At 40.3% G+C, this 24,932-nt stretch overlaps 2 protein-coding genes across 13 annotated transcripts in view; one reads left to right on the forward strand and one right to left on the reverse strand.

Annotated features, from left to right (window-relative positions):
* The window catches only part of limch1b (LIM and calponin homology domains 1b), a 95,877-nt gene extending 79,349 nt beyond the window's left edge, over window positions 1–16,528 (reverse strand). For all 9 annotated transcript variants that reach the window (XM_067599948.1, XM_067599947.1, XM_067599945.1 and 6 more), the window contains exon 1: window positions 16,236–16,528. In XM_067599948.1, coding sequence (XP_067456049.1) covers window positions 16,236–16,337 — 102 coding nt within the window. In that variant the 5' untranslated portion in view covers window positions 16,338–16,528. The remainder of the gene's footprint in view (window positions 1–16,235) is intronic.
* A 211-nt stretch (window positions 16,529–16,739) lies between these two features.
* LOC137189850 (transmembrane O-methyltransferase homolog) lies at window positions 16,740–24,361 on the forward strand. Of its 4 annotated transcripts, none has more exons than XM_067599952.1 (6): window positions 16,740–16,819; window positions 17,094–17,184; window positions 19,615–19,731; window positions 21,585–21,879; window positions 23,571–23,767; window positions 23,877–24,361. In XM_067599952.1, the coding sequence occupies exons 4-6, from the start codon at window positions 21,624–21,626 to the stop codon at window positions 24,219–24,221; spliced, it is 798 nt and encodes a 265-aa protein (XP_067456053.1). In that variant the 5' UTR covers window positions 16,740–16,819; window positions 17,094–17,184; window positions 19,615–19,731; window positions 21,585–21,623; the 3' UTR covers window positions 24,222–24,361. The 4 variants fall into 4 exon arrangements, with proteins under 4 accessions (XP_067456053.1, XP_067456055.1, XP_067456056.1 ...); XM_067599954.1 differs by lacking the exon at window positions 16,740–16,819 and adding an exon at window positions 17,706–17,756 and having other exon boundaries at window positions 17,097–17,184; window positions 19,694–19,731; XM_067599953.1 differs by lacking the exon at window positions 16,740–16,819 and having other exon boundaries at window positions 17,098–17,184; window positions 19,694–19,731.
* Window positions 24,362–24,932: the final 571 nt, after the last annotated feature.

Below are 24,932 nucleotides of genomic sequence, written 5' to 3' on the forward strand. Positions count from 1 at the left end.
CATTGTAAATCTCCTGTGAAAAAGGTTCAGAATTATTGCACCATGATTGTTAAATCTAACAGAACAGCAGGCAAAAAAAAAATGTGAGAAAAAGAAAGAAAGCAGACGGTTATTCTCATGCAAATATTGTTAATGGTTTTAGCTGAATACGTAATAAGGGTCAGCTAGGGCAGCATAGGGGAAAGAGTGGGGTGGGGGACAGGAACATGCACGTTATCCATCCTCCTTAAAACGGCAGTTATTCTATTTCATCCTTCTCATATATATTTCATCAAATTCATCCACCTGAATATTGTAGTATTACTTTTATACTTGTGAATGAAATACTTTCAGTAAATTAGTTATATTATTGAAGATGGATTTATGTACAGGAATATAGACTCATCTTAAACATTATTTGTAAAAACAAATCATGATGCATTATGAAATTAAATCCTGTAGTCTGCAGATACACAGAAATATGTGCCATATTGGCTGTACAGATTTTCACCTCTGATTTGGCAGAAATACACTTATGACAGCAGTGCTGCATCATGCAGCCCAGTCCAGACAAATGGTAGTCAGCTGAGAGACGATTGTGTCACTTTCCAGAGTGTGGTGACAGCACACATTGTTGGTAGGGGCAAACAGCTGGGGAGCTGTGTGTGAATGTGTGAGTGTGTGTGGTCTGTCATAGGCTACTTTTGGGGACAAATTTCTTAAGACCAGTTAATTGGAGACAGCTTTTCCAATTGGGTCCCTAATTGGGAAAAAGATGATTTTTGGGTCAGTGGTTAAGCTTAGGGTAAGGGTTAGGGTTAGGCAAGTAGTGGTAAGGGTTAGGGTTAGGGTAAGTCTCCATGAAATGAATGTAAGTCTATGTAATGTCCCCAAAAGTGACCATGATCTGGATATGTGTGTGTATGTGTGTTTGTGTGTGTGTGTGTGTGTCTGTAAAAGCGTCTGAATGGGCCGGGGATTGAGGGGTTTAGGAATGTCGGGGTGAGTGGGCATAGAATCATGTGTATGAGACTCTGTGTGTGAGACAATGACAGCCGCCCCCCTCAGTACTAAAACCCTCCATTCATGGCGGACCTGAGTCATCCAGTTCTCTGCGGTAAAAAAAAAATCTCACATTGAGTTTAACAATTTCACTGTTTTGCTCGAAACGACAGGAAATATCTTTCTATGAACTGAGACGAGACAGCTGAGGTAGATTCATCTACCTGCTACGAGATATTGTCACTTTTCATTCTGAAAAAATGCTAAAACAATCTGAATTGAAGCTGAACGCTCCCCATGTGAAGTGAATCCAAGCCAACATGAAGAAAGCAGTTCAGCTCCAAATGAACATGGATTAATCATTAAATTTACACTTTAGGCAAAGAACAATTAGGGAACAGTCAAGTCAAATCCTTGGGTATACTGTTCATGATAAGGACTTATTTTCATTATTGAGTAATCTGTTTTGTCTATAAAATGTCAAAAAATGGTGAAAAATGTCAATCACAGTTCCCCGAAGCCCAAGGCGATGTCCTCAAATTTCTTCTTTTGTCCCGTCAAACAGTCCATAACCTAAAGACATTTAGTTTAGGGTCATAGAAGACTAAATAAACCAGCAAATATTCACATTTGTGGAGCTGGAATAGGAGAATTTGGACATTTTTTCTTAAAAAGGACTCACAGTGATAATCAAAATTAATTTTCTGTCGATCAATTAATAGGCTAATCGTTGCAGCTCTATTCTATTCTACTCTATAGTGTAATTTAAAGGACACAATACAATAAAACAGTGCTTTTAAAAAGATCATGTACAGTAAAACAGAGCAAGCTAGGAGCCAGAGAGAAGAAAGGCAGCAGGGTCTTTTTTCATAATACAGTCGCACACTGTTGCTACACAACTGTCAAGTCAGCCTGCCATCCAGTAGAGGTTGCATTAGTTCCCCTGATAGTCAGAAGGAGTCCAGCTCCCCAGTGCCCCAACTCAGAAAACTAGGAAACCAGTTTTTCCAGTTTTCAGCCTGCATGACCCAATTAGAAACATCCCCTGGACGGTGGAGAAACATCAGTCTTGTCCTATCCATCAAACAGTCCCATTTGCTAGTTAAGGACGGTTCCAAATAAAGCAGGGAGCAGGAAGAAGGGCGAGTAACAGCACATAAACTACCACCATCTGGGGGAGGAAGAGAAGTTATTTTTGTTGTTGTTTTTTAACACCTTTCAAAGTGACGGTATACTGTACAACTCTGACAGGAAGTCACTCCTTCCATCTCATTTTTTTTCAATTTGGATACTAATCATAACCAAATTTTCAAGAACTTGAACCTGTGACCTTTTCAGCCTAAAGCCCACAAAACAATCAATAAATCTGAGTTAAACAGGAGGCACACAAAGCGACCCACATTGCCTGTGAATAAGGGGCAATCAATAGAGTGATGGCAGATAACATGACAGAGGAGGCACAGACAGTGAGATTAAAGAACAGGCTTGTGACTGAATGGTTTGAGTCCAGAAAAGGTAACCCAGAAGAGGTGGTGACTCCACAGATAGATTCCAGGTATGGCTGCTTTCTCCCTCCATCTGCTCCACAAAACCAGAGCTTAAAATGTCAGATAAACGTAGTGACAGGGAGTTTCTCGACTGAATTTTCGTGTCTTTTTGAAGGATATCTTTGGTTTGTGGCTGCTCCTTAATGAAAAGGGAAGCCACTTAAAAAAGGTGCTCTTCAAAAAAAAAACTTAAAAAGCCTTCACTTTATGGTTAGTTCAAAAGAAAATCATCAACTGAAAACAACTCCAGGGCACTTTGGACATGTTGCGGTTTCACGAAGGGGAAGCACACCAAAATGCATAGGACTACATAGTAAAGTCTACTGGAAGAGTGGCTTTGAGTGGCTTCGTTTTTCTTTTAAAGGATTATTAATGGCAATATCTCTACTAAAGCAGCTGCAGTTTGTGCAGAGACCGACAGAGGGAAAGTTTCTTTGGCTAATTAGCTTTTTCCCTATTAATGTCTCATCATTATTCTAGGATAAAATTATCTTACATCCTTCATTAGGGTGCCGAAAGTCAATGTCATGCTTGCTACAACCCAGGCTACTAATGCCCACATCAACCACTGCTAAAAAAAGCCAATTCCAGACAAAAAAAAGGGGGATTTCTGCATGTATACACAGGAAACACAAAGATATATAATGATGTAGATTTACTGTGCATGAAAAACCTGCATATTGCTGCTTTAACCTACTCAAGTTTTCAAATGTATTCTGGATAAAAGTATTGTTTACATGCTTGAAATGTACTTTCAAATGGCAAACTTCCTCATTGTAACATGCTGTTATCATCCATCTAGAGTAAGCTTTAGGTGCACTGACTAGTGTAGCAACTAACAACTACTGTTAACAGCTTCCCTGCAGAGAGCGGCTGTGCAGGTCTGGCACAAAGCCGGCTGTGCCTCCTTCACTCTGTTGTGCTTATTGTTTGTGTGTGTGTGTGTGTGTGTGTGTGTGTGTGTGTGTGTGTGTCGCACTGCAGTTTAAGTGCCAGGCTGCCTTGCTCTCTCCTCCTTGAACGCTTCTTTTTCTCCTTCAGTGTATAAACACACAGACCTGACAGCTAAAAAAGATGAGTATGTTCACCTTGTCACAGACAGACTTGCAATATCAGGCACTAACACACATACACACACACACACACACACAAATGCAGAAAGTCAAAGAGTCATCCAGAGTGAAAAGCAAAAATATTCTTGGTGCTCTGCTCTTGGCTCTTTACAATTCCACCTGTCTATTGGTCTACACCGCTTATCTCTTTCAGGGTCACAGTGGTAACAGGTTTTATTAAATAACGACATCATGGTCTCGCTCTTTTTTAATTAACAAGTTCTTGCAAATTCAACTTTGAACTTTTAAACATTCTAGAAACTGATAAGCATCCTCTCTCACACAAGATCACAGTTAATCCTTTTTTCATTTTGAGTCAAGAAATCCACTCTTACGCCTACAGCACAGCCTCACTTAATACAGGTCTTTCTCCACAAATCTTTGGACAAGCCATTAATCATTCCTCCTTATATAAACACATTCCTACTGAGTATGCAAGGGCAGAATTTATCATGTAGGATTATTCTTTTGGATAAGTTGTCATCAGCCTAACTGGATAATATTGTTTTCATTTAGTCAAGTGGCCAACCTCATTTGAATATATTTGGTTGTGAAATGAAGCACCAGTGGATTTTACTAGATATGCGGAGCCATTTGGCTCTAGCTACAGAAGACCTTTTCTTGTGTGTGCGCTTCCTTATTTGCTCTGCTGTCTATTTACTGACAGGTAGAGCTTTCGAATATCCACTTTGACCTCATTGGAACAGCAGCCAACACATTCACTGCTCTATTTGAAAGCTCCTTGAGAGGAAGGGCATTATACAAATCAGCTACAGGCAGGACACACGTACATGAAAAGCCTTCAAGATCAGCTGCCGTAAATGGGAAAAGACAAGACAACCCTGGTCTCACATTAGTAAATGTGCTAATATTAACAACAATAGATTTTCAGTACAAAACGTGGAATAACCATGAATGAATGCATGTTGCCTCAGTATGAATACAAATGTACAGACTTGCACAGTGTCGGAAATTAATGGGGGGAAAGGACAAAAATGCCCCAAGAAATCTCAGAATGCCCCTAAAAACTATGATTGAGGGGCAAAAATTGCCAAGTTTTTCACACTACGCTGCTGTTACAATACCTGGCAGAGGCCATGCAAATCTGCACCTGCAGTGAAGTTAGCTGCAGCAATGAACCGGTACCTCATTAAAAAAGCTCCGTCTGTTACCTGTTGAAGAAAGCAACTCAAATTCTGGGCCTTGAGTTGCTGCTTCTACAATTGAAAAATGGAAAATAGACTGGCTTGGTGTTGAAGAGGTGAATAAGACGACTCTTCTGTAAAGCATGCAGGACTCACCCAGCCAAACATAGCCTCCGACAGCTAAGAGGTAATCACGACTTTGTTAAAGCAAGTCAACAGGTTAAAAAGTATTCAGCTTATCGTCACCAAAAGTAAGATTAATGCTAATGCTAGAGACTTTAAAATGCGTTTGGTCTGGCGTGTTAGCTAACATTAGTGTTAGCCGTAGACTAACGTTACTGAGCTCTATGCTCTAAGTGAAGTAAGCTTTTTCGTCCCAAATTTAGAACATATTTTTTCAGTCTACTAACCAATGATATGATGCTGGATAGTCGAGTCTATAATGTTATTTCATCCGTGCTCAAATCGTCAACAGGGCTAAATTTGGAGATGAAATAAAGTTTCTGAAGTTTATTTCCAGAACTGCATCAATAAAGAAGGACTATTACACTTATTTTGACTCTTTTGACAGTACTTGTAGCTACTGGTCTGTAATTTTGTGAAACACCTGAAGGTGTGGTATGCAACGCATCAGACCGACAAAGATGAAATTATCGAAGTTAGACTGGTTTTGACTTGTAGGAGATCTGAATATGACATTATCCCCCAACCAGAACTTTTGATAGATTTAATTAGATCAAGTTCATTAAATATTGTCATGATCTCAAGATCATTATCTTATACTGTCATCTAGTGGTTTATACTGACGGCTCTTCCTAGATAAAATCTTAACTGTTGAAAGGGAATAGGCCTGCATTGTTTTGCTTTTCATGTGCATATTATTGTAGTTAGAAAATGTGTATTGTATGTGTTTTAACCAAATATTTTTTAAAATTTCCTCCACTGGACATGCATGCCTAGTTGAGAGGGAGGGCGCTAATCTCCCATCTACTTTTGTAATCCACCACATGATCACCTCTCACCCCAAACGTGCTTGTGTGTTCATAAAGACCCATCTGGTCCCAGACTGGGAGGCATTTGCTGACAACTGCATCATTGTTGTACTACATGGACTTTTGTTTGTATTCCATGAACATTTTCTTTACAAGCTAGTCTAAATCTTCTGAAATATAGAAACATACATGGAAGCATCTGATCATATCTGACAAACTTTGGCCAGAAGATGCCTCAAGTTTGAAAATATAGTTGAATTAAGTGACTGATATAATAAAAAAAGGATGCTAGAGTAAATAGCAACACCATCAGTCTGCTTTTCTGAAACATCTAATTCCTAATGCTTGTTGTTTCACTAATGCCACTGTGTCAACACGCCAGCTCTTTTCCCTGCTTCACTAGGACTGAACAGAAGGCTTCTGCTGAGATTAAGAGGATCATAACCAAAGGATTAGTGATTAGCATCTTACTTTCAGGGATTTCTCATTTCTGTGAGTGATTGGAGCTATGCAGTAGTGATTTATGTACTGGCAGAGGACTGAATTGTATACACTACAGCATCCGATTTTGTATTGCAATTTTATCAGCCACAGCCCAGTTGAGCAGAACATGTTGTGAGTTGTTCAATCAACCGATGTCGTCAACACGGATAAATGCTGAACTAGTGAAACTGTGGTTAATTTAACAAGCTTATGTAACATGTTCAAGATCATGATTAGCAGCATCTTGTGCCACTCTCTACACTTGTGGATCAAGAAAGAGAGAAACTACATTTCAATTGACTAAACTGTCTATATCCTTACTCGAGGACTTTACTTCAGTTACTTACTCTGATTTAACTAACATAAATCAGATTATTTCTCAATCTATACATTAGAGTGAGCTGCATTAAAATGACTGTATTTAACTATGTCCATAAACATACTGACAATCAATGGCAGAAACATAGCTTTGAATGCAGATAAACCAAAGTCTTATGCAGCTGAAATTAATCATGTCCATGTAACTTAATTCTCATCCTGGAATAATACACTTAACTGTGTACTCTAAGCTCATCATTCAAGCTGCAGAGTGAGAAAGGGGGTTTGTGGTAGACCGTGGATTTCCAGCTCATCAGAGCATTAAGGTGAATGATGAGGTGGACATCCTCCATCTACCCTAAACCCCGCTCTGACAGATACTTCCTTCTAAAATTACATTCCTCCATGGCTTGTAGTCATAGCAATGCAACTCATGTACTTTGAGAAAAAGTGACAGGAAAAGCTCAACACCTGACTTATCAGTCTGCTCATAGGAAAGAATGACAATGCCCCCAAACTGTGAATGACATCATGGAAGGGTTCTGGAGAGACTACGTATCTTTCTATGCACATGGCACACTGGCTTTCCAAAACAGCCCGGGGCCAAATAGAGAGGTGTGTGGCATTGCATTTCAAAAGATGTTGCTGTCATAACATCCAGCGAGGCAAAGACATTTTATAGTGCAGGCATAAAGCTGATGCTCAACGACGTTTTGACAGGACAAATAGCTGTTGACAGATGTGCATTAACTTCTGTTATATAGACCTCCTGACCTTTTGGTTAGGGGCCAATTTCATTAAACACCAGCAGGCTATGACGCTCTTTGAAAATCAGACAATGATTGTTTGCCTGTGTGTATACATCAACAGTTTCTGTGGAGCAAAAACTAAAATGTGCTTCAAAAAGAACATTGAAGTACCTCATCACAATTGCAAAGGCAGCTACAGACACAATTAATATAGTGATGAATGCCAATTATAAGTTCAGTATGTGTCAGTTTTAAAAAGAGGTGAAGGTTCAAGCATTATGATGCAACAAGCACAGTTTCAACAATGTGGTTATTAGCTGTTGCCCAAATTTAAGATGTTCTGATCACTAAAGTATTTTATATGTATATATATATGTATATATACAGTTTTGGAAAAACAAAATATATATTTTGTAAAAATATACACAAACTGTGTCAGCAAAGAAGCACTGAAAAACATCCATACATCACAGTCCCTTTCTCTGACATCTCTCAACAAAGGCTTGCTTTCCCTCTCATTTTAATGAAGGAGATAAACAAGATGGATGTAATTTCTGTTTTGGCAGTTTTATCACAAAACACAACACACAACAGAACTAAGATGAAAAAGCCTTCCTGAGTACTGGGGGCCTGGAAGAGCAAGCTGCTGGCAGATCTGAGAATGCAGGTGGAGGTTTGTGGTATGATCAGTTCCTGTAGGTAGAGGCATGGAGGCGCATGTCAATTGATGGATTTGTATGTGAGTAACGGGACTTTGTAGTCAATCCTGAAGGAGACAGGGAGCCAGTACAATGAAAACAGAATTGGTGTTAGGCCTATATGTTTGTGTTTTTGCACTCTCATCAGGATCCTGGCACCGCTGTTCTGAATGTACTGGAGCTTCTGGATTCTGCTGCCAGGGATCCCTGTAAAGAGCGCACTGCAGTAGTCCAGTCTTGAGGAGATAAAGGCATGGACAGGTTTCTCTGCATCTGACAGGGTGAGAGAGGGGTGGAGTTCAAAGATGTTTTTGAGATGGTAGAAAGATGTTTTGCATAGATGTCTTATATGGTCATCAAAAATCAGTTGAGGGTCAGACCTGACACCCAGATTAGTGACTGAGGAGGGAAGGAGGAGGTCCTGGCCGTCGATGGTGAGATGAGGTATGGGGGATGAGTGAATCTGGTGTGGAGTGCTAATAAAGAGAGCTTCAGTTTTGCTGCTGTTTAACTGGAGGAAATCTGTGCCCATCCAGGCCTTTATCTCCTTAAGACTGGTGCTGAGGCAAGACATGGCTGCAGAAGGGCTTGATGTACAGCTGAGTTTCATCAGTTTAGTAATGAAAAGACGTCCTATGTCTGCTGATGACACGTCCAAGGGAGAGCATGTAGAGGGTAAACAGGATTGGGCCGAGAACCAATCCTTGCCAAACACCACATGTGACAGGGAACGATCTAGACCGGTTACATTGCTCGCTCCCATTGAGACATACTCAGTCCTACCGGAAAGGTAGGGCTGAAACCACTTAAGTGTAGAGTTTGACAGTCCAATGGTGGTGTGGAGACGCTATAAGAGGAGAGTGTGATCCACAGTGTCAAATGTAGCACTCAGGTCAAGGAGAATCAGGAGAGAAGGGGACCCTGTGTCAGCTGCCCTCAGCAGGTCATTCACAGCCCTGAGCAGAGCTGTTTCAGTGCTGTGTGCTGAATGAAAACCTGATTGAAATTTTTCAAATAAGTTGTTGTGTTTAAGGTGGTCCTGACGCTTAGAAGCAACTACCTTTTCCGACACCTTGGACAGGAAAGGGAGGTTTGAGATAGGTCTGTAGCTGACAAGAACTTCTGGGTCCATAGCGTGCTTCTTGAGGAGGGGGTGGATGACTGTGACCTTGAGGGCAAATGGAACAATACCAGTTTGAAGGGAGAGGTTGACAGTTTGGGTAATCAGGGGACTGAGAATGGGAATGTATGATTTGAGCAAAGCTGTGGGAATGGGGTCCAGGGCACAAGTACAGGGTTTCTATCTTCCTGAGGATTTCCTCAATGTGGCTCTGCTTGACGCCAGTAAAATGGATTAGAGACAGTGAGCCCCCAGACAGAGGGTCGATGACAGGATGAGGCAGAGAGGAAGAGCTGGGCATCAGAGAGCGGATATTGTTGACCTTGGCTCTGAAAAAGTCACTGAAGCTGTTACATCACTCTTCTGTGGCCTCAACAGGGGCTTCAGGAGATGATTTATGGTGGAAAAAAGATGCTTTGGGTTGCCAGGATGATTATTAATTAGATTGGAATAGAACTGTGACCGAGCAACATTAAGGGACTTTGAGTAAGTTCTTTGATGTTCACAGAGGGCAAGTTTATGGACAGTGAGCCCAGAGCGCCTAAGTGTTATTTCAGGACACGTTCAGCTGCTTTTATTTTCCGCAGGTCATGAGTGAACCAGGGAGTGGAGTGTGAAAAATTGACCTCACGCGTCTTGACAGGGGCATGAACATCAAAGACACTGCTTAGAGTTGTATTGTAGAGTCCCACTAGTTCATCCACTGATGCCGAAGCTAGGCAAGTGATGTGCTGGAGGTCCATAGTCATGATAACTGGGTCAATACTTTTCAGTTCCGAAAAAGCATTTAATGCTTAGGTTTAGTAGAGAGTGACAAGAATGTCAAATCCATTGAGACCACCTTGTGGTTGGATACACCCAGATCATAGACCTGTGGGTTACTGATGGGGAGTCAGTGATGACCAGGTCAAGTATGTGCCCCCTGGTGTGAGTTGGGACATCAACATGCTGCTTCAGGCCAAGTCATTCAATCAGACTCAGGAACTCCACCGAAAAATGACAGGAAGGGTTGTCGACAAGTATATTCATATCACCAACAATGACAATGTTGGTTGACATGGAGCAGAGTGAGGTGAGGAGGTTGTGTATCTCAGGGAGGAAAGATGAGTTTGATTTGTGGGTGGCAGTCGGTGAGAAGCACCATCATGGATTATGGAGATTTACATTTTAGAGAAAGGAATTCAATAGAAGAAAGATCAGGCATTGGCAAGGGACACACTTTCAGTTCATCCCTTTGTATGATTTCTAAACCACCACCACGCCCAGAGCTGCAGGCTTTTTCCATGTAACTATAGCCAGGAGGGCAGACCTCATTATGCACAGAGTAGTCTCCTGGTTTATGTCAGGTTTCAGTTAAGCACATGAAATCAAGCCCCTTGTCCAAGATGTAGTCATGGATGAGGAGGGATTTATTGGTAAGAGATTGTGTATTAAATAACTCCATGGTGGCAGGAGACAGAGCTGAGGATGGAAGTCTTTGCAAACTCTGCAATACACTGTGATCCACTCCATATTTTGCGGCGCAAGCCTCTATGGATGTAATGAGGTCTGTTTCTTTAAATCCCAAACTCTTGGCAGCGGGTTTAAAAACCCCTTGTTGGGTGTATTAGGAAGCTGCGCAAATTCTAGTATTGTGGCGATGTAGGACATCATAATTAAAGCAGTTGCGTTGTTCAGGCAGAATTGCAGTGTTGGTAACGGCCACAGTTATAGTCACACCGTGCAGATCATTACAGCATATATGAAGGGAGCTCCAGTTGAAGAAAAAACCCCAGTTAGTAGAGTCTGTCAGTAACAACGCAGCTCTGGGTGATTTCCACACTGATAGAGAGTGCAGGTGAACCGGACGGGGCTTTGTGGCACACCTGAGTGGGAAGGCTGGAGAAAGAGACAGCCACTGTGCTCCGGAGAAAAGGGATCCCAGTAGAGCAGGTAGGAAGCATTTTACGTTGGACAATCCAAAATCCATAAATCCCCGTAGAGAAGATAGGCAGTAGTTCACTTTAGTTAATCCAAAGTCCAACAGTTTGAAGTCACGTATTCCAGCTCAGGGAGCAATCAAAACACACAGACAGAAAACAGAGAAACATAAAAAGTTCGAGCAAAATGCAGGAAGGCCACATTAATCACACAAGCAGTGAAGTTCACAGTCAAATGTCTATTTAGCAAAGACGAACGGCAGCCAGTATGCACCAGCGTTCCCTCGTAATGCAGAGTAGCCTCTCTCCCACCACAACACAAGCACCAAAACAAAACTTGTGCTTTTGGTTGCTGTGGTGATTTAAAAACTCTAATTTTTTCCCCCATTTTATTAGCTTGGTTCATCATTTCCTGGCCATTTAATTCAAAGTTTCCACAGCAAACACCAGAAGCCGTCATCAAGTCTAGTCCTGTTTACCACTTTAATTAGATATGCCGTATCTCATTCCAGTCAGATGAGGTTGGTCCTGATTGTCAGGATTTCACTTAGGTTTCAATCAATTACCTTACAAACATGTTTGGTATTGTAGACGAGTGTCTATTGAATATCTTCCATTTCCCCTGTGCACAGGACTTCTTCAAAGAATAACAAATATCAAACAAGGTTATATGCTGGTTGTAGCTGTATTGTGCAGTTTTGAACTCATTTTTTGTGTTGTGCCTTCTCCATAAACATGACTACACTACACAAATATCGAAAGCCCTCACACCCCAAGTCCCAAGATGATTCGAACACTGTGAACAGCGGAATGAGGATTAGATATCCTGTCACAGTGATATTCACTGAAAAGAGAATCTAATAACATAGATCGGTCTGGTGATTTGACTGTTGAGTACAATCATATCAGCCACAGACATGTAGATGATATCACTTTCCCTTTCAGGCTTGTCACAATGGAACGCTGTATTATTCACAGCCCCCTAAACATGCCATGACTTAGACAGAAGGGGGTGGGGGTTCAGGGTAGAGAGAGAGATACTTAGGAAATACAGAACTAATAGAAACGAGACACTGAACAAGATGAAACAAGCTCTGGAAAAGACCTCTTGCCAAAGAATATTATTTAGATTATACATTTTGGACAACTAACAGAGCTAAGAAGTTGAGTACCACCAGCAGATACCTAAACCACAATGTAACATTTTAAACATACGATCAGATGAGAAGATATGGAAGATATTGAAGACATTGTAAAATGACTGTGAAAGGACTCAGTATCAAACATTTAATGGCTGATTTCTGTTCATATATAGACACAGAAGCACCTACTGAGATATCACTGACCAGCTAAAACAAGATGATTTGTCCAGATTCCATCATGATTGTTAGGATAGTTACCACTGGTCTGAGCCTCAGTCAGGAGGCAAAAGATGTGAATAAACTATACTCACAAATCACAGTGAAGATCCAAGGTGACCTGCCCCACAATCTTGAAAAACAGCTGCCAACTTTGGGTTTTAAATCATGTCGTCTTTTCTAAGCTTTACAAGACAGCCTCCCTGGCAGCGAGGCTAAACTTCCAGTTTATATGGACTTGATTCATTTTATATGACCGACTCCCCAAGGACACCAGCGACCAACATGAAACTGCTTAAAATGCTTAAAACTGACAACATATCTTATTACACCTCACATGCTAATCCCGGTTTGTTTTTCTTGATTACTTTTTTTTTCCATTTGTTCCAATACATATTCTTCATGTTCATTTATCAGTTGGATATTTTTCCTCCAGAAATGTCTTTAATCGTAACGAAACAAGTGATGAAATAACACAACTCTTAACAGAAATACTTTCTCACATTTACGCTTTGATATGAATTTGCCTGCAAGCACAATAGTCCTCGACCACAGTTAAGAAGAAAGACCATTCATCACACCACTAAGATATGTGACAAGAAAAGAACCAGTGAGATAATTCCACTGGGTTTCCGTTCATGCTAACACCCTGTGGCTATAAGATGCAAATCAATCAGTCTAACCGACTGAAGGTTTCCACCCTCAAAGGGCCAGTCAGTCCTCTTCTGAAGTTCAGAGGAGCTTAAACACTGTCATTAGTGACAGTGTTACTGAGGAGATGGTGAGAGGAAGTGGCCTTCGAGGAAGTATTGAGTGCAGGTGTGAATGATGCGTCATGGCGTTGGGTTTTACAGGCAGCACTGTTGGATCCCATTTGTCTAAGCTTGGTTCCCATGATGACACATTATTTCATAAATCAAAGTGTAAAATATGGGTAAGTTACTTTATAACAAAAGAAGAAGGAAAAAAATTCTTTCTCCCAATTGGGGATTATTTCTGAAACAGATCTTGGTGGGAAATGTAGTTTAACATTTGGTTGCGACATGCGCTTCCTCAAAAATGCATCTACTGTATGCTTCGGCTACTGTGATTCCACATGCTAAGACAGCTAATGTTTTCTCCTAAATGTTTTTTTTTAATGCTGGAAGAGATCGTTTAAAGCAAAGACAACATGAAGCAAACCGAAGATTCAGTCATCTTTCAGCAACGCCAGATTAATTTCAAATTTGTTATCTGGCAAAGTCATTTCCAGTGCAAGCCTCGCTCTATGCCGTGTGTAAACGATTACTTCAGGTACATAATGAATGCCTGATAATGTAGTACACATACATGTCCTGTTACACTGAACTATAAATCAGTTCCTCCTAAACTGGAACTATGTAGGGACCACCAGAACGCGTTGACAGAGCAGCATAAATCTGGTTTTCAACAGCAGTCTAAAGAGTCTCTGTGTGGTTACCGAGTCAAGAACAGAATTCAAATTATTTTCACCTGCCAAAACAAACCAAAATTAGAGAGTAACTGCTCCTTGTAATGAAAAATCATCCCAAACACACGTAGTCTGAACAGGCCCTGAAATCAAACAAGTCACTTCATGTCAAGTCTATGGTATCTGATGTTTTTGTGTATGAAGAAGGTCAGAAGATTCAAATATATGCCTTCTCAATTAAGATATCCAGTGCCAGTCTTTATTTCCTCCACGACATGTTGGACATGATATTAATAGGTGTGATTATTACTTTACACCTCAGCTGACGAAGTGCACGACACAAAGCGCACAAGTTACAGCTGCGAGGATGATAGATGGAGTTTTTTAGCGCTCTCTGATTTGTCACTGACAAAACATGGCAAACAGGAAACCTGTTGTCATAACCCCAAGCCTGAGGTCCTGACATCATATACAGTACGATACAGCATGTGAATACAGTGAAACATCGGCCACTGGGATGCTAACTGAGGCTTTGTCTTGTTCCATTCATTCAGAAACCAGTGTCCTGTCTCTGCCTCCCTGAGGTGACTGAAGGACCGTTACCATGAGTGTGTGTGTGTGTGTGGAGGTAATGATATCAGCCCCCACGGGAGAAGGGTGATAGAAGAACAACAACGCAGGAGTGGTATCAGTTCCCTCCCGCCTTTTCAGCTCTCAGTCCCATCTGCCTCGGAGATTCTAGGTCAGTAGTGGCTTTTTAAAGATGTGATATGGGCCTCCGAGGAGTTTGGTCCTGCTAAATAGGCCTGTAATGGCGCCTGACACTGTTAAAGAGGATTTATCATTTTTAAATATTTTTTTCAAGGTTGCACACACTTGCATTTGTTTGAAAAGAGCATGTTAATATGTACACAAGTTAATGTAATAAGTTTTAGGAAGAAACACAGGATTATAAATGTCAAAATACAAGTCTGGGCAGATGTATAAAAGAAACAGCAGACCTTTTAAAAAGTGTGTAAAATTACTGTTACAGTCTTATTAGTAATACAAAGGCTGTGAGTCAAGTTGTAGCTGTGATAAATTTGACTATATGATGCATAAATTCATATCAAATGATAGGATAAATAGCTGGTAGGACAGTCCCACCAGTATAAATGTAATGTGGTAGCTGATCACAAAGATTAAAAAATGCAGGGATGCAAAATAAAGAGCAAATAAAGAGACTGTGGCTTTAACTTCTGTCTTTAAAACCACTAAAAACTACAAAACTACAAACAAAAAGTCCTCCAAAACAAATACAGAAGGTGTCCAGTTCACTGAGACACACAGGAATTAATGTAATGAGGTTTTGTCTGCACTCAACTTGTCAAATGATTGATTAGGAAATGTAAATTAGAGAGGAGTATGGGGGGGTCCCAGAGTCCTTTCCTGTAAAGAGGCTCCATAATTCCTATCTATGCCCCTGCTGCTCTGAATCAATCACTTAAAAAAAAAGCTCTTTCTGTGCCACAGTGGGCTTAAAAATCACATATTTAAGCCTTTATGTAAACCTACAAAGCTGTGACTGCATTCCACCAAAAGCACACACATATACATAATCAGCCAGTCATCAGTGTTTTGAAGGGCTGACAAGAGGGCAGCTCACTGCAGGATGACAAAGTCAAATGCAACGGGGGCAGGCGAGTGTCGTGATTGAAATTCTCCCAGAACAAAACCTCGTTTGTGTGATTATTGTTCACCAGGCTCGCAATGAGGCAAAAATCCATTCCACATGATGCATTCATTGTTTTCAGCCAAACACGCACCAGGCCCCACAGCAGCCACAGCCACTGTACAATAGCCCTCACCAAAAGCAACGGAGAGCCTGCTGTAACACTCAGGAGGGTCTAGTATAAACATTTAATATCTTATACTGAACATTACAAAATGATTGCGGATATGCTGAATCAATAGAGGTTATTCGTATAACTTTCTGTTTTGGGAGCAATATGGTAGTTATTAACTTGAGTTTCACTGACGCAAGTCCCTATTGGACTACTACAAGAATGTTATATGGCAGATTGGATTAAAATACTATTAAATTAAACATAGTCGCTATAAATACCCCCACTGAGCAACAGACACCCTGTAACCCAACACAGAAACTTCAAAGACATAATTGGGTTTTTTTTGTTAATTGAATTATTGCAGTTTGGCTCACCTTTCAACAGGTGACGAAGCAATAAAAATCAAACAGGCGTATAAAGGAGAAGGCGCTGCAGGTAGAGGTTGCAAACCAGTAACTAAGGCCACATAACGACAACAAAACACTTACACAAAAGGGAAGCAAAGTGCAGAAGTGTTGATACATTAAACGGGCTCTTCGTTGATATTCAGTGACTCACCTCGATCCATTTCTGCGCCTCTTGAAAAGCGGAGTCTGCGGCCGACTCGGTCACAGGGTGATGCTGATGAGACTGTCCTATGTCTGCAACCGGACTTGCCATTGGCGAAGAAGCTCTGCTCTCCAAGTATTAAAGGCTGTAAAATGTGTAAAAATAAAAAATAAAAAAAACAGCTCTGTGCCGCGTTATTCCAACGAAATTAGTCGTGAACCGCGTCAGTCAGCTTGTTCTCCTCCGTCGGTTGTAGGTGTCGCAGCAGCAGCAGCAGCAGCACCGGCGAGGCGAACGGATCAGTTGCTGCTCTCCAGTATCGCTCCAGTTGGAGTCTGTGGGCAGACATCAGCGTCAAGTTAGCCACAGTCACATGCACGGTTTCCGGGGAGGGCACTCGAAATAAAAGCTTGCAACGATCAGGCACCGTACTTCTTTTGCTATGACACCCATCAGCTAACAACCGTTATTTACCTAGTTAACTAACGTTAGCGTTAACCAAGTTAGCTAACGCAAGCTAACAGGTTTTTCACCGTATTTGGTTACCCATCAGATTCTTTGACCTGCAGTGTTGGAAGTAGCACTCGGTAGTAGTAAGTAAAAGTAAAATTATCAATACCACCATGTAAAAAGTACTTCATTACGAGTGAAATTCCTGAATTTAAAATCCTACTTAAAGTACTAAAGTAAAAGCACTAATGTTGCAGAAAATCAGGCTTTTGTACTTTAAGTAAATCTAGCTGGTAATACCTCTACACTTTTACTTAAGTAGAATTCTGCATGATTTTTACTTGTAACGAAGTATTTTTACATTGTGGTATTAAAACTTTTATTTAAGGATCTGAGTACCAACACTGCAGGTCACAGAATCTGATGGGTCACCAAATATGGTGTAACACCGTACAGGGAACTGGACAGCAGGCTACTGAGAATGATAAAGACACTTTGAAATCTTGGTGTAAGTACAAAATAGTAATGCATTTTCTAGTGTGGCTGTCAACTAAAACTGTAGGTCAGAACCACAGAAGGCAGCTACTAACACTGTGTTAGTAATTCATCCATAGGCTAATATATCTTAAGTTATCTGGCTAGCTTAGATGGTTGCTAGGAAACGTTATCTCACAAGCCATCGCTAACAGCTAACAGTTAGCCTCAGTTTGTCCCTGGCTTCCTTTTCACACCTGTGATTTTAACATTAGCTAACGGTTAATTTTAAGATAGTGACATTCGAGTCACAGAATTATTAATTAGCTAATTAGCAGCTAGCTCAAGCATGTGTTTATCTCAATGGTAAATAACGTCACTGTCCAAAACTTGCAGGAGGTCGTTTGGCAACACTAACAGCCGATTTAAAGACATTTTCACATTCATTAAAGTCTCCTATTTTCAACTGAAATGAAAAGTATAACATGGGCTGCAGGATGGGAAAGGGCTTTGAACAGTTTCCCTGCTTGTAACTTTTTTTCTCAAACCGAACAGACCACCGAACCGGAGGTGAGGCGTCCAAATTTTGACGAAACGGTGGTTAAGGTATATTTTATTTATATTTAGTGGCGGATTAACCGTTTTTTCACCACTCACACTTATGAAAGAGTGTTAGACATCAGAGCAAAAGCTTTAACGCTGTTCAAATTCACTTCCAGTTGTGTTAAATCTTTAGTTTGCTTATGAAAAATGAAAAAAAGGATTTTACTGCGTTTTTCCCATCGAGACCACATTAAACAGATTAGAACATTTACGCTAAAAATATGTTGTGTAAATGCTTTTCATAAGATAAAAATAATTTTACTGTCTTTGCTTTTAAGTGAAAAAACTCTACATGGTCAAAACCAATGAAATGAAAAATGGAAAGATGTGGAATCCTGCTGTGAATTTCTAGCTGCAACATCAGTGAAATCAGCCCCCCCTTTTTTTGCCTTCTTCATTTCTCACAAATAGAATAAATGTTTCACAAATATGAAACTGTTTTAATGAGTCTCTGGAGTCTCCTTGGTAATCTAGTCCAGACTTGACAAGTCTAAGTATAGAGGTTTTTGATCTGGACTCGGTCTAATGTGGTATGGATGGGGGGGGGGGGGGGGGGGGGGCGCCTTTTTTTTTCATTTTTCATAGTCAAAATAAAGGTTTCACAAATATGAAGATGGGTTTAAACGACATTAAGGCTTTTGCTACAACGTTTAACACTCTTTCATAAGTGTAAGTACTGAAAAAACTGAGAATTAGCCACTAAATTTCATTATTTAACTTAACTTTGCATACTTTCCATATTTTGGCGGTTCAAATGAAACAGGAAGGTAACCAAAAATTGCATATATCTGTTCTCCATTACATAAAAGTTGTTAGACGACCTGTGAGGACTTTCAAAGTCTGATTAACGTATTGATCTTAAGGAAAACATCACCGTGCTGATACAAGCCGACCTAATATAAGGTTTACAGCATGGATGTATGGTTTACAGGCATTATTGGTAGTTGTCAGTGAAAATGCACAGGAAACTAATGTCTGAGTTGACGAATGTAGGCTATAAAACAGGTTACTGAGGCTTCCACCCACCCCTTCAGCCATCCGCTTATGCTCTTATTTTAATTGCAGAATGGCTTCGCTTCCGGTAATAAACCGGCTGCTCCTGGCTAACTTGACGCAGCTGGACTGACAGGGACTTGCACGCCGCAGTATGATTCGCTCGAATGGCCAAAAATACACAGAGCAGTGCCACTCCACCACCAGCCAATGAGGGCAGCAACACACTGGGGATCTCACACCCACTTTCACTATGTGGAGCAACTGAGAGAGCAAAGAGTTCACTGATGTAGAGCAGAAGCGAAACAGAGTCAACTATGACCTCCTGTATCACCCTAAGGCAATAAACTAAAGCATACTATTAAGAAAATGTCTTTATCTCTGTTTTCATACCGCTTCCATTAGTCATTAGACATTTCTAACTGCATTTTGAGTGAAACACAATCCATCTTTGGTCAGTGAAATAATTAAAAATAAACAGTTTACATAGTAAGTCAGCTTAATTGGGCAGATTTCTCAAAAAGAAAGGCCGCACACAAATAATTTCACCATTTTTAACCACTTTACCATATGAGGCCCCATAGTTAGAGGATGCCAATCAAGAGTCTGACCTGCACAGGTGTTATATTCTTACATGTTTGCTGACCTCTTGTGGAATAACGCAGCAGTGCTTAAAAAATGGGAGGAGCAGCTTCCCAGACAGGAAATTTTCATTTCCTTTTGTACTGAAGGTGTACTCACTCACCTCTCCTGTCTTCTATCACACAGGCATCTATTTCCTTTCCTTCCTTTTTCGTTTTCTTTCAAGTTGACTTTGTCCGATAAGATCTAGCCTACGTCTAAAATAAAATCATGGTTTGTCTTTCAGTGGGCACGCTGTTTTCATATGCTGATCACCCATAGTGTACTTGACTTAACAGAGTGACAGTCCCATCTGTGTTTGACAGGACACACTCTTAACCTGGACGAGCAACGCTGCGGTTTGGCAAGTACTACTCTGCTACTGTTATCGTGTTATTACTTCTGTATCAAGAAAGTAGTTCAATGTCCTTGTTCAATTTTTCATTTTCTTTATTTTCCTAATAAGCTACTAGAATACCCAGAATCCTCTTACAATTTTAATCTAAAACACCATTTATTAGATATGTGTATTGATGTTACGCTGTTAGAAATGTTATGATACCGTTGTATATTCAGTCATTTTTTATTCATTGCAAGATACAGTAGACGGTGAATACATGATGGTGCCTGTAGTAAAGATGAATAAGAATAAAACATGGAGGGGTTTTGCAAAAAAGAATATTAATATGAATTATATGTATCTTTATAGCTCGGCTGCTGCTTTACTTTTTCAACCATCATTCTATTGTGTCACGTTTGGTATGTTTAATACTGAAAATGTGCATTTAGGTGTTTCTTTTCCCTGTTTTCCTGTAAAATGTGAAAATGTGGTAAATCTATGGAACCACAGAGATACACAACTCACAAAATGATGTTTTCACTCGCAAAGAGAAGTGCAGTTTCCTTTATGTTACAGACAGGAGGTTTATATCATTCAGAAACCAAGGAGGCAGTGTGGGATATTTATTATATTGAGAGTTAATTTAAGAAATACTGTTGACCCATTTAGGGCAAATATATAAAATCTGAGTGTTTGGTGGTTGGACTCTCAAAGGATACTTGAGATTCTGACATTCCTTGCTGTAGAAGATGTTTTTATATGTCGGAATCAAAACATTCTTACCAGTTCACACCAAAATAATACCACATTGTGTCTGCAGGGGGTGCCAGAGACCAGTGTTTTTGTCATTTTTTTGCTGTCTGCTAAAAAATTACAAGTCATAGCTTCCTCAATGTAGTCCTCTGACTGGTTTTTATATTCAGCAGCTGTTACGTGGAATGGGTTACCTGCAGGCCTTAAGTCGATTAGCTCTGCTGGAAACTTTAAGTCCTCCCTAAAGAGTTGGCTGAGTAGCAGCTGGTCCTAAATATAACTATTTAAGTTGAGTTGCATTAGTTCCTAAGTGCACATTTTGTTAGTTTTAATTGTTCATGCATTGCCAGAGTAATTGTGTCTGGGTTAGGAGAACATATGGTTTTTAAGTCTGACTGATTTTGACTTATTTAGGTATAGATTAAGCCGTTTGGGCATACATATGGATTTATTCTGTATATTGTAGGATTGATTCATGTATTAATTATTGAATTGGTAGGATACCCTGTACTGACTATGTATTGTACTGCTGCCTTTCAATCAATCAATCAATCCTAAATGTTATCTGTTTTTTTAATAATGTGGTGTCAGGTATCAAGAAGCAACTCTGAATTGGAAACACACATAAACAAAATAATAAGTGTAAAATATGAAATACTTAACCTGTACATGACAAGATACAATCTCAGCTCTAGGTCCACTAGCTTCTCCTGGAGCTTTCAACCATATGGCATAGTCTTCATCAGTGGACTGAGTTTACTGTAGATTTCCAAACTTCCATTTTTCCTTTTGGGACTTTACAGAGTATTTTCTTTATTTTACAAAACACAACCACAAAATATCTTATCAAATATGACAAATAATTGGCTAAAACTGCTGAAAATGAAGGTGCTTTTTGCTTTCAGTAAGATTTTTTTCTTTTCTTGCTCAATTCATATGCCAAGAGTAAAATCTGGTATTTCATAAGAGCTGTAAATGAGCCAAAATTGGTTATCAGACTTTAATAAAGTCTAAATAATACGTAATGTCTGGCTTTTTTTAAAAGGCAAATATTACATTCCTCAAATCAGTCACACGTTGGAGGTCCACAGACTGATCTCAACTTCTCCTCTTTTCATCCACAGATTTTGAGGCCTCCTACTGTCTTCTCCACAGCTATTCAAATGTGGCTGACGGTCGTTTCCATCCCGCTGCTTCCTGCCATCATCATGTTATCCAGCCGCTATCGTGTCAAAGTTGCCGCACTGTGCCATCGGGCTCTGGCCTGGGCACTGAGGCTGGTGCGAGGAAGAGTGTGTGTAAGGAGCACCCACGCTTTTGTGTTCTCCGAATGCACTCACGGCAATGCTGACAGCGTCCTGGAGACCTTTGACCTCTATGCTGACACACATCCTTCTCTCTGCATCGGTCCACAAATTGGTCAGTATGCATAAGAATCGCTTTATTTATCATGTGCATTTATGATACAAGAAATTGTCCTTGAAGTCTCTTAAACCAAAGGTTATAATGTTGGGTACAGATCCACAGTGGAGGCTGCTGAGATACCAGCGCAGTTTATTGTGTTTTGATTCAGTGTCACACTCTTGTGGTGGGTGTTGTGTAGAAATTCCGAGCATTGGTCCAGGTAGAAGAAAGTACAGGAGTCTTGATGTCTTATGCTGAGTTTATTGAAACACTTGGCCAAGCTGAGAACTGAAACAGTAAACATCAAGGTGTTCCGCACAAGATGCTGTCTCTTGCCGTTCTGCCTTCTGAAGGTCTGACTTCTAGTCTTTAACCCCAACAGATCAGCCTACAATATGAAAAATTATGAAAAACAAGGAACTGCTCTTTACCTGTGTTAGTTCTGGTTACACTGCATGGTACTTTCAGGTTTCTGTCAGCACTGCCTGGTTATGCCAATGTAAATCTGCGCAATCACCTATCTGTGGTTTCTAGGGCCATCTTCCTGACCTTGGTTACCGGGACAACGCCGGTTCCCTCTTTATCAGAGTGGCTCTAGTTTTCCCAAACACCCGGATAGCTGCATATCCAAGGAGAGGCAGTGTCTCTCTCTGTAAGACTTGATGTTGCTTACTCTGTGACCTCAAGGCCCATGCTTGACCCAATATAACCCAATTTGTAACCCCTAAAGATGGAAAATTCCATAACAGCGGGCAGGTGCACACTGTGATACATTGGAGCATTCGGGGAAGTTGAAAAAAATCAAAACTTTGCTTTGCAGGAATGTTCATAGTGCCTTACCAATCCTTGAACAACTGTTACTGTTTGTAAGTCATTATTAAGATTCAAGTCTGGAGTCAATATAAACAAGTTGCAAGTCAATGTTTAAAGCTTATTTATTTGCAATCCAGATGCAAGTTGACACCTTGAATAACCGTCCATGATATAAAGATGTGAATCTATTAATCAAAGGAGTCACATATATCAGACCAAGATTTGACTGATATGGGATTATGATCAGTTTTTCATTTATTGCTACAAACTCACTGTGTCGTTTGTGCATTGCATTTCACCTGTCCATCACATGACAGTCTTGCAACATACTGTATTTCACATTGGATTTTCTCTTAATGTAGCTCAAGTTCAAGTTTAAGTAGAACAAAATAAAACAAATGTTTTCATGAATTAGCTATGAGTTAAACCACTGTGACAACTGCAATTTATGATATTTCTATAAATATGTTTACGGATCACAAATCATCAAAAAAGCTCTGTTAGTCTCTCTAAAAGTCTGTAACTTTTGAAATTTGCTTTAACATAGTGAATTGAAAAGTGATTCTACATGGCACATTGTTTATCTGTCAGTCTTCACTTCCTTGCATGTAATAATATTGATAACCTTTTTCTTTTTTAAATTATTATTAGTTAAGATAAAACTGGTGCTTCTATATCCACAGTATATCAATCCACACCTAATAATCCAAGTTTTAATTTAATGGAACATACTTGCAATATTAGTCTGTCAAGTTTAAAATAAGAAGGGCACTGATTTTCATATAATCCACCTTCCTGGCGCAACATTTATGATCCTAAATGACCACTAGATCCTTTTGATACTTCATTAATTACTCAAAGAAATCAACACCAGCCCTGTCCTGTTGACTCAGGCGAGGCACTGGATGAGGTGGTGAGGCAAATTTGCCCATCTAGGGTGCTGGAGCTGGGGATGCACTGCGGCTACAGCTCTGTCCGCCTGCTGCGTCTGTTGTCCCCTGTTGGCAGACTGATCACAGTGGAGCTGGACCCATTCACATCAGAGCTCGGAGAGGAAATCATACTGGTGGCGGGCTTCAAACACTCACAGGTACGCTCAGGGTAGATTAGCTTTTCAGTTTATCACATCCGCATAACAGACAAGGTGGTAAACAAGAACAGATTTAAAAGAGGAATTCTAACTCGTGCTCTTTTTGCAGTTCCAGGTGTTGACATGTAGTTCAGATGAGAGCATCCCAACATTGCATCCATTTCTTGAACCTGATCAAGGGAACAGTGAGGGTTTCAATCTGGTGCTGATGGACCATGACCCCCAGCAGTACCTTACAGACCTGCTGGCCCTGGAGAGAGAGGAACTCCTCTGCCCCTCTGGCTGCTCTGTTCTTCTGATCATCAGGGACCCAAGAGCTGAAAGTCTGAGAGGAATTGTGGATTATATCAGAACAAAACCAGACTGTTACTGCATCAAGACAGAGCTTCAGTTTATGACAGAGATCTTCTTCCAGAGGGAAAGAACTAGCGTAAACGTCAACCAGAGAGTCTAAAGAAGTGTGTGTGTGTGTGTGTGTGTGTGTGTGCTTTCTTTCTTTGTGTACTTTATCAACCATAACCACTGTACCTTCTTGAGTATTACTTATGTGTGAGACCTGTGTGCTGAATAAATGGTTTACGACAGTTTTTCGAATTTCGAATCCCAAAAAAACCAAAAACCCTAAAACAGGAAGTCTATGGAATTATGTTTGCAAGGTGGTATCTCAAACACTAAAAGTGCTGAAGTATTCATACTACATGGACAGGTGTCCCATGTGGAAATGCTGAACATATGAAAACATGGAACCAATAGCGCCACCATGTTGTCAGTTATTGTGTGTTTTACATAACTCATGAACCGTGAGGTGAATCAAAACAATATTTGCACAGAGTATTCCTTGGACAATGCTGATTCAACTGATGTGGGCTGCGCCCATTTGTGCCTGGAAATATTTTCCACCATTTAGGATTTTTTGCTTCTGTTGGCACATATTTCATCTAATTTTCACCAAACTTGGTAAATACCATATTCAGATGACCCCAGACAAAACTCATGAGTTCATTTATGGGTAACACTTACTGTTTGTCTGCAATTGGTTTTTGAAGGTGTGGATGATGCCCTTAACGGGTCAGAACTCTTCAATGCTAAATTGGATTGCAACCAAATTTGGGAATCTTGTACATAAAGCCACACTGCACAAGTGTGTAACATTTGATGTAAGTCT

This window comes from Thunnus thynnus, chromosome 9, assembly GCF_963924715.1.
Source record: "Thunnus thynnus chromosome 9, fThuThy2.1, whole genome shotgun sequence".
Taxonomy (NCBI): Eukaryota; Metazoa; Chordata; class Actinopteri; order Scombriformes; family Scombridae; genus Thunnus; species Thunnus thynnus.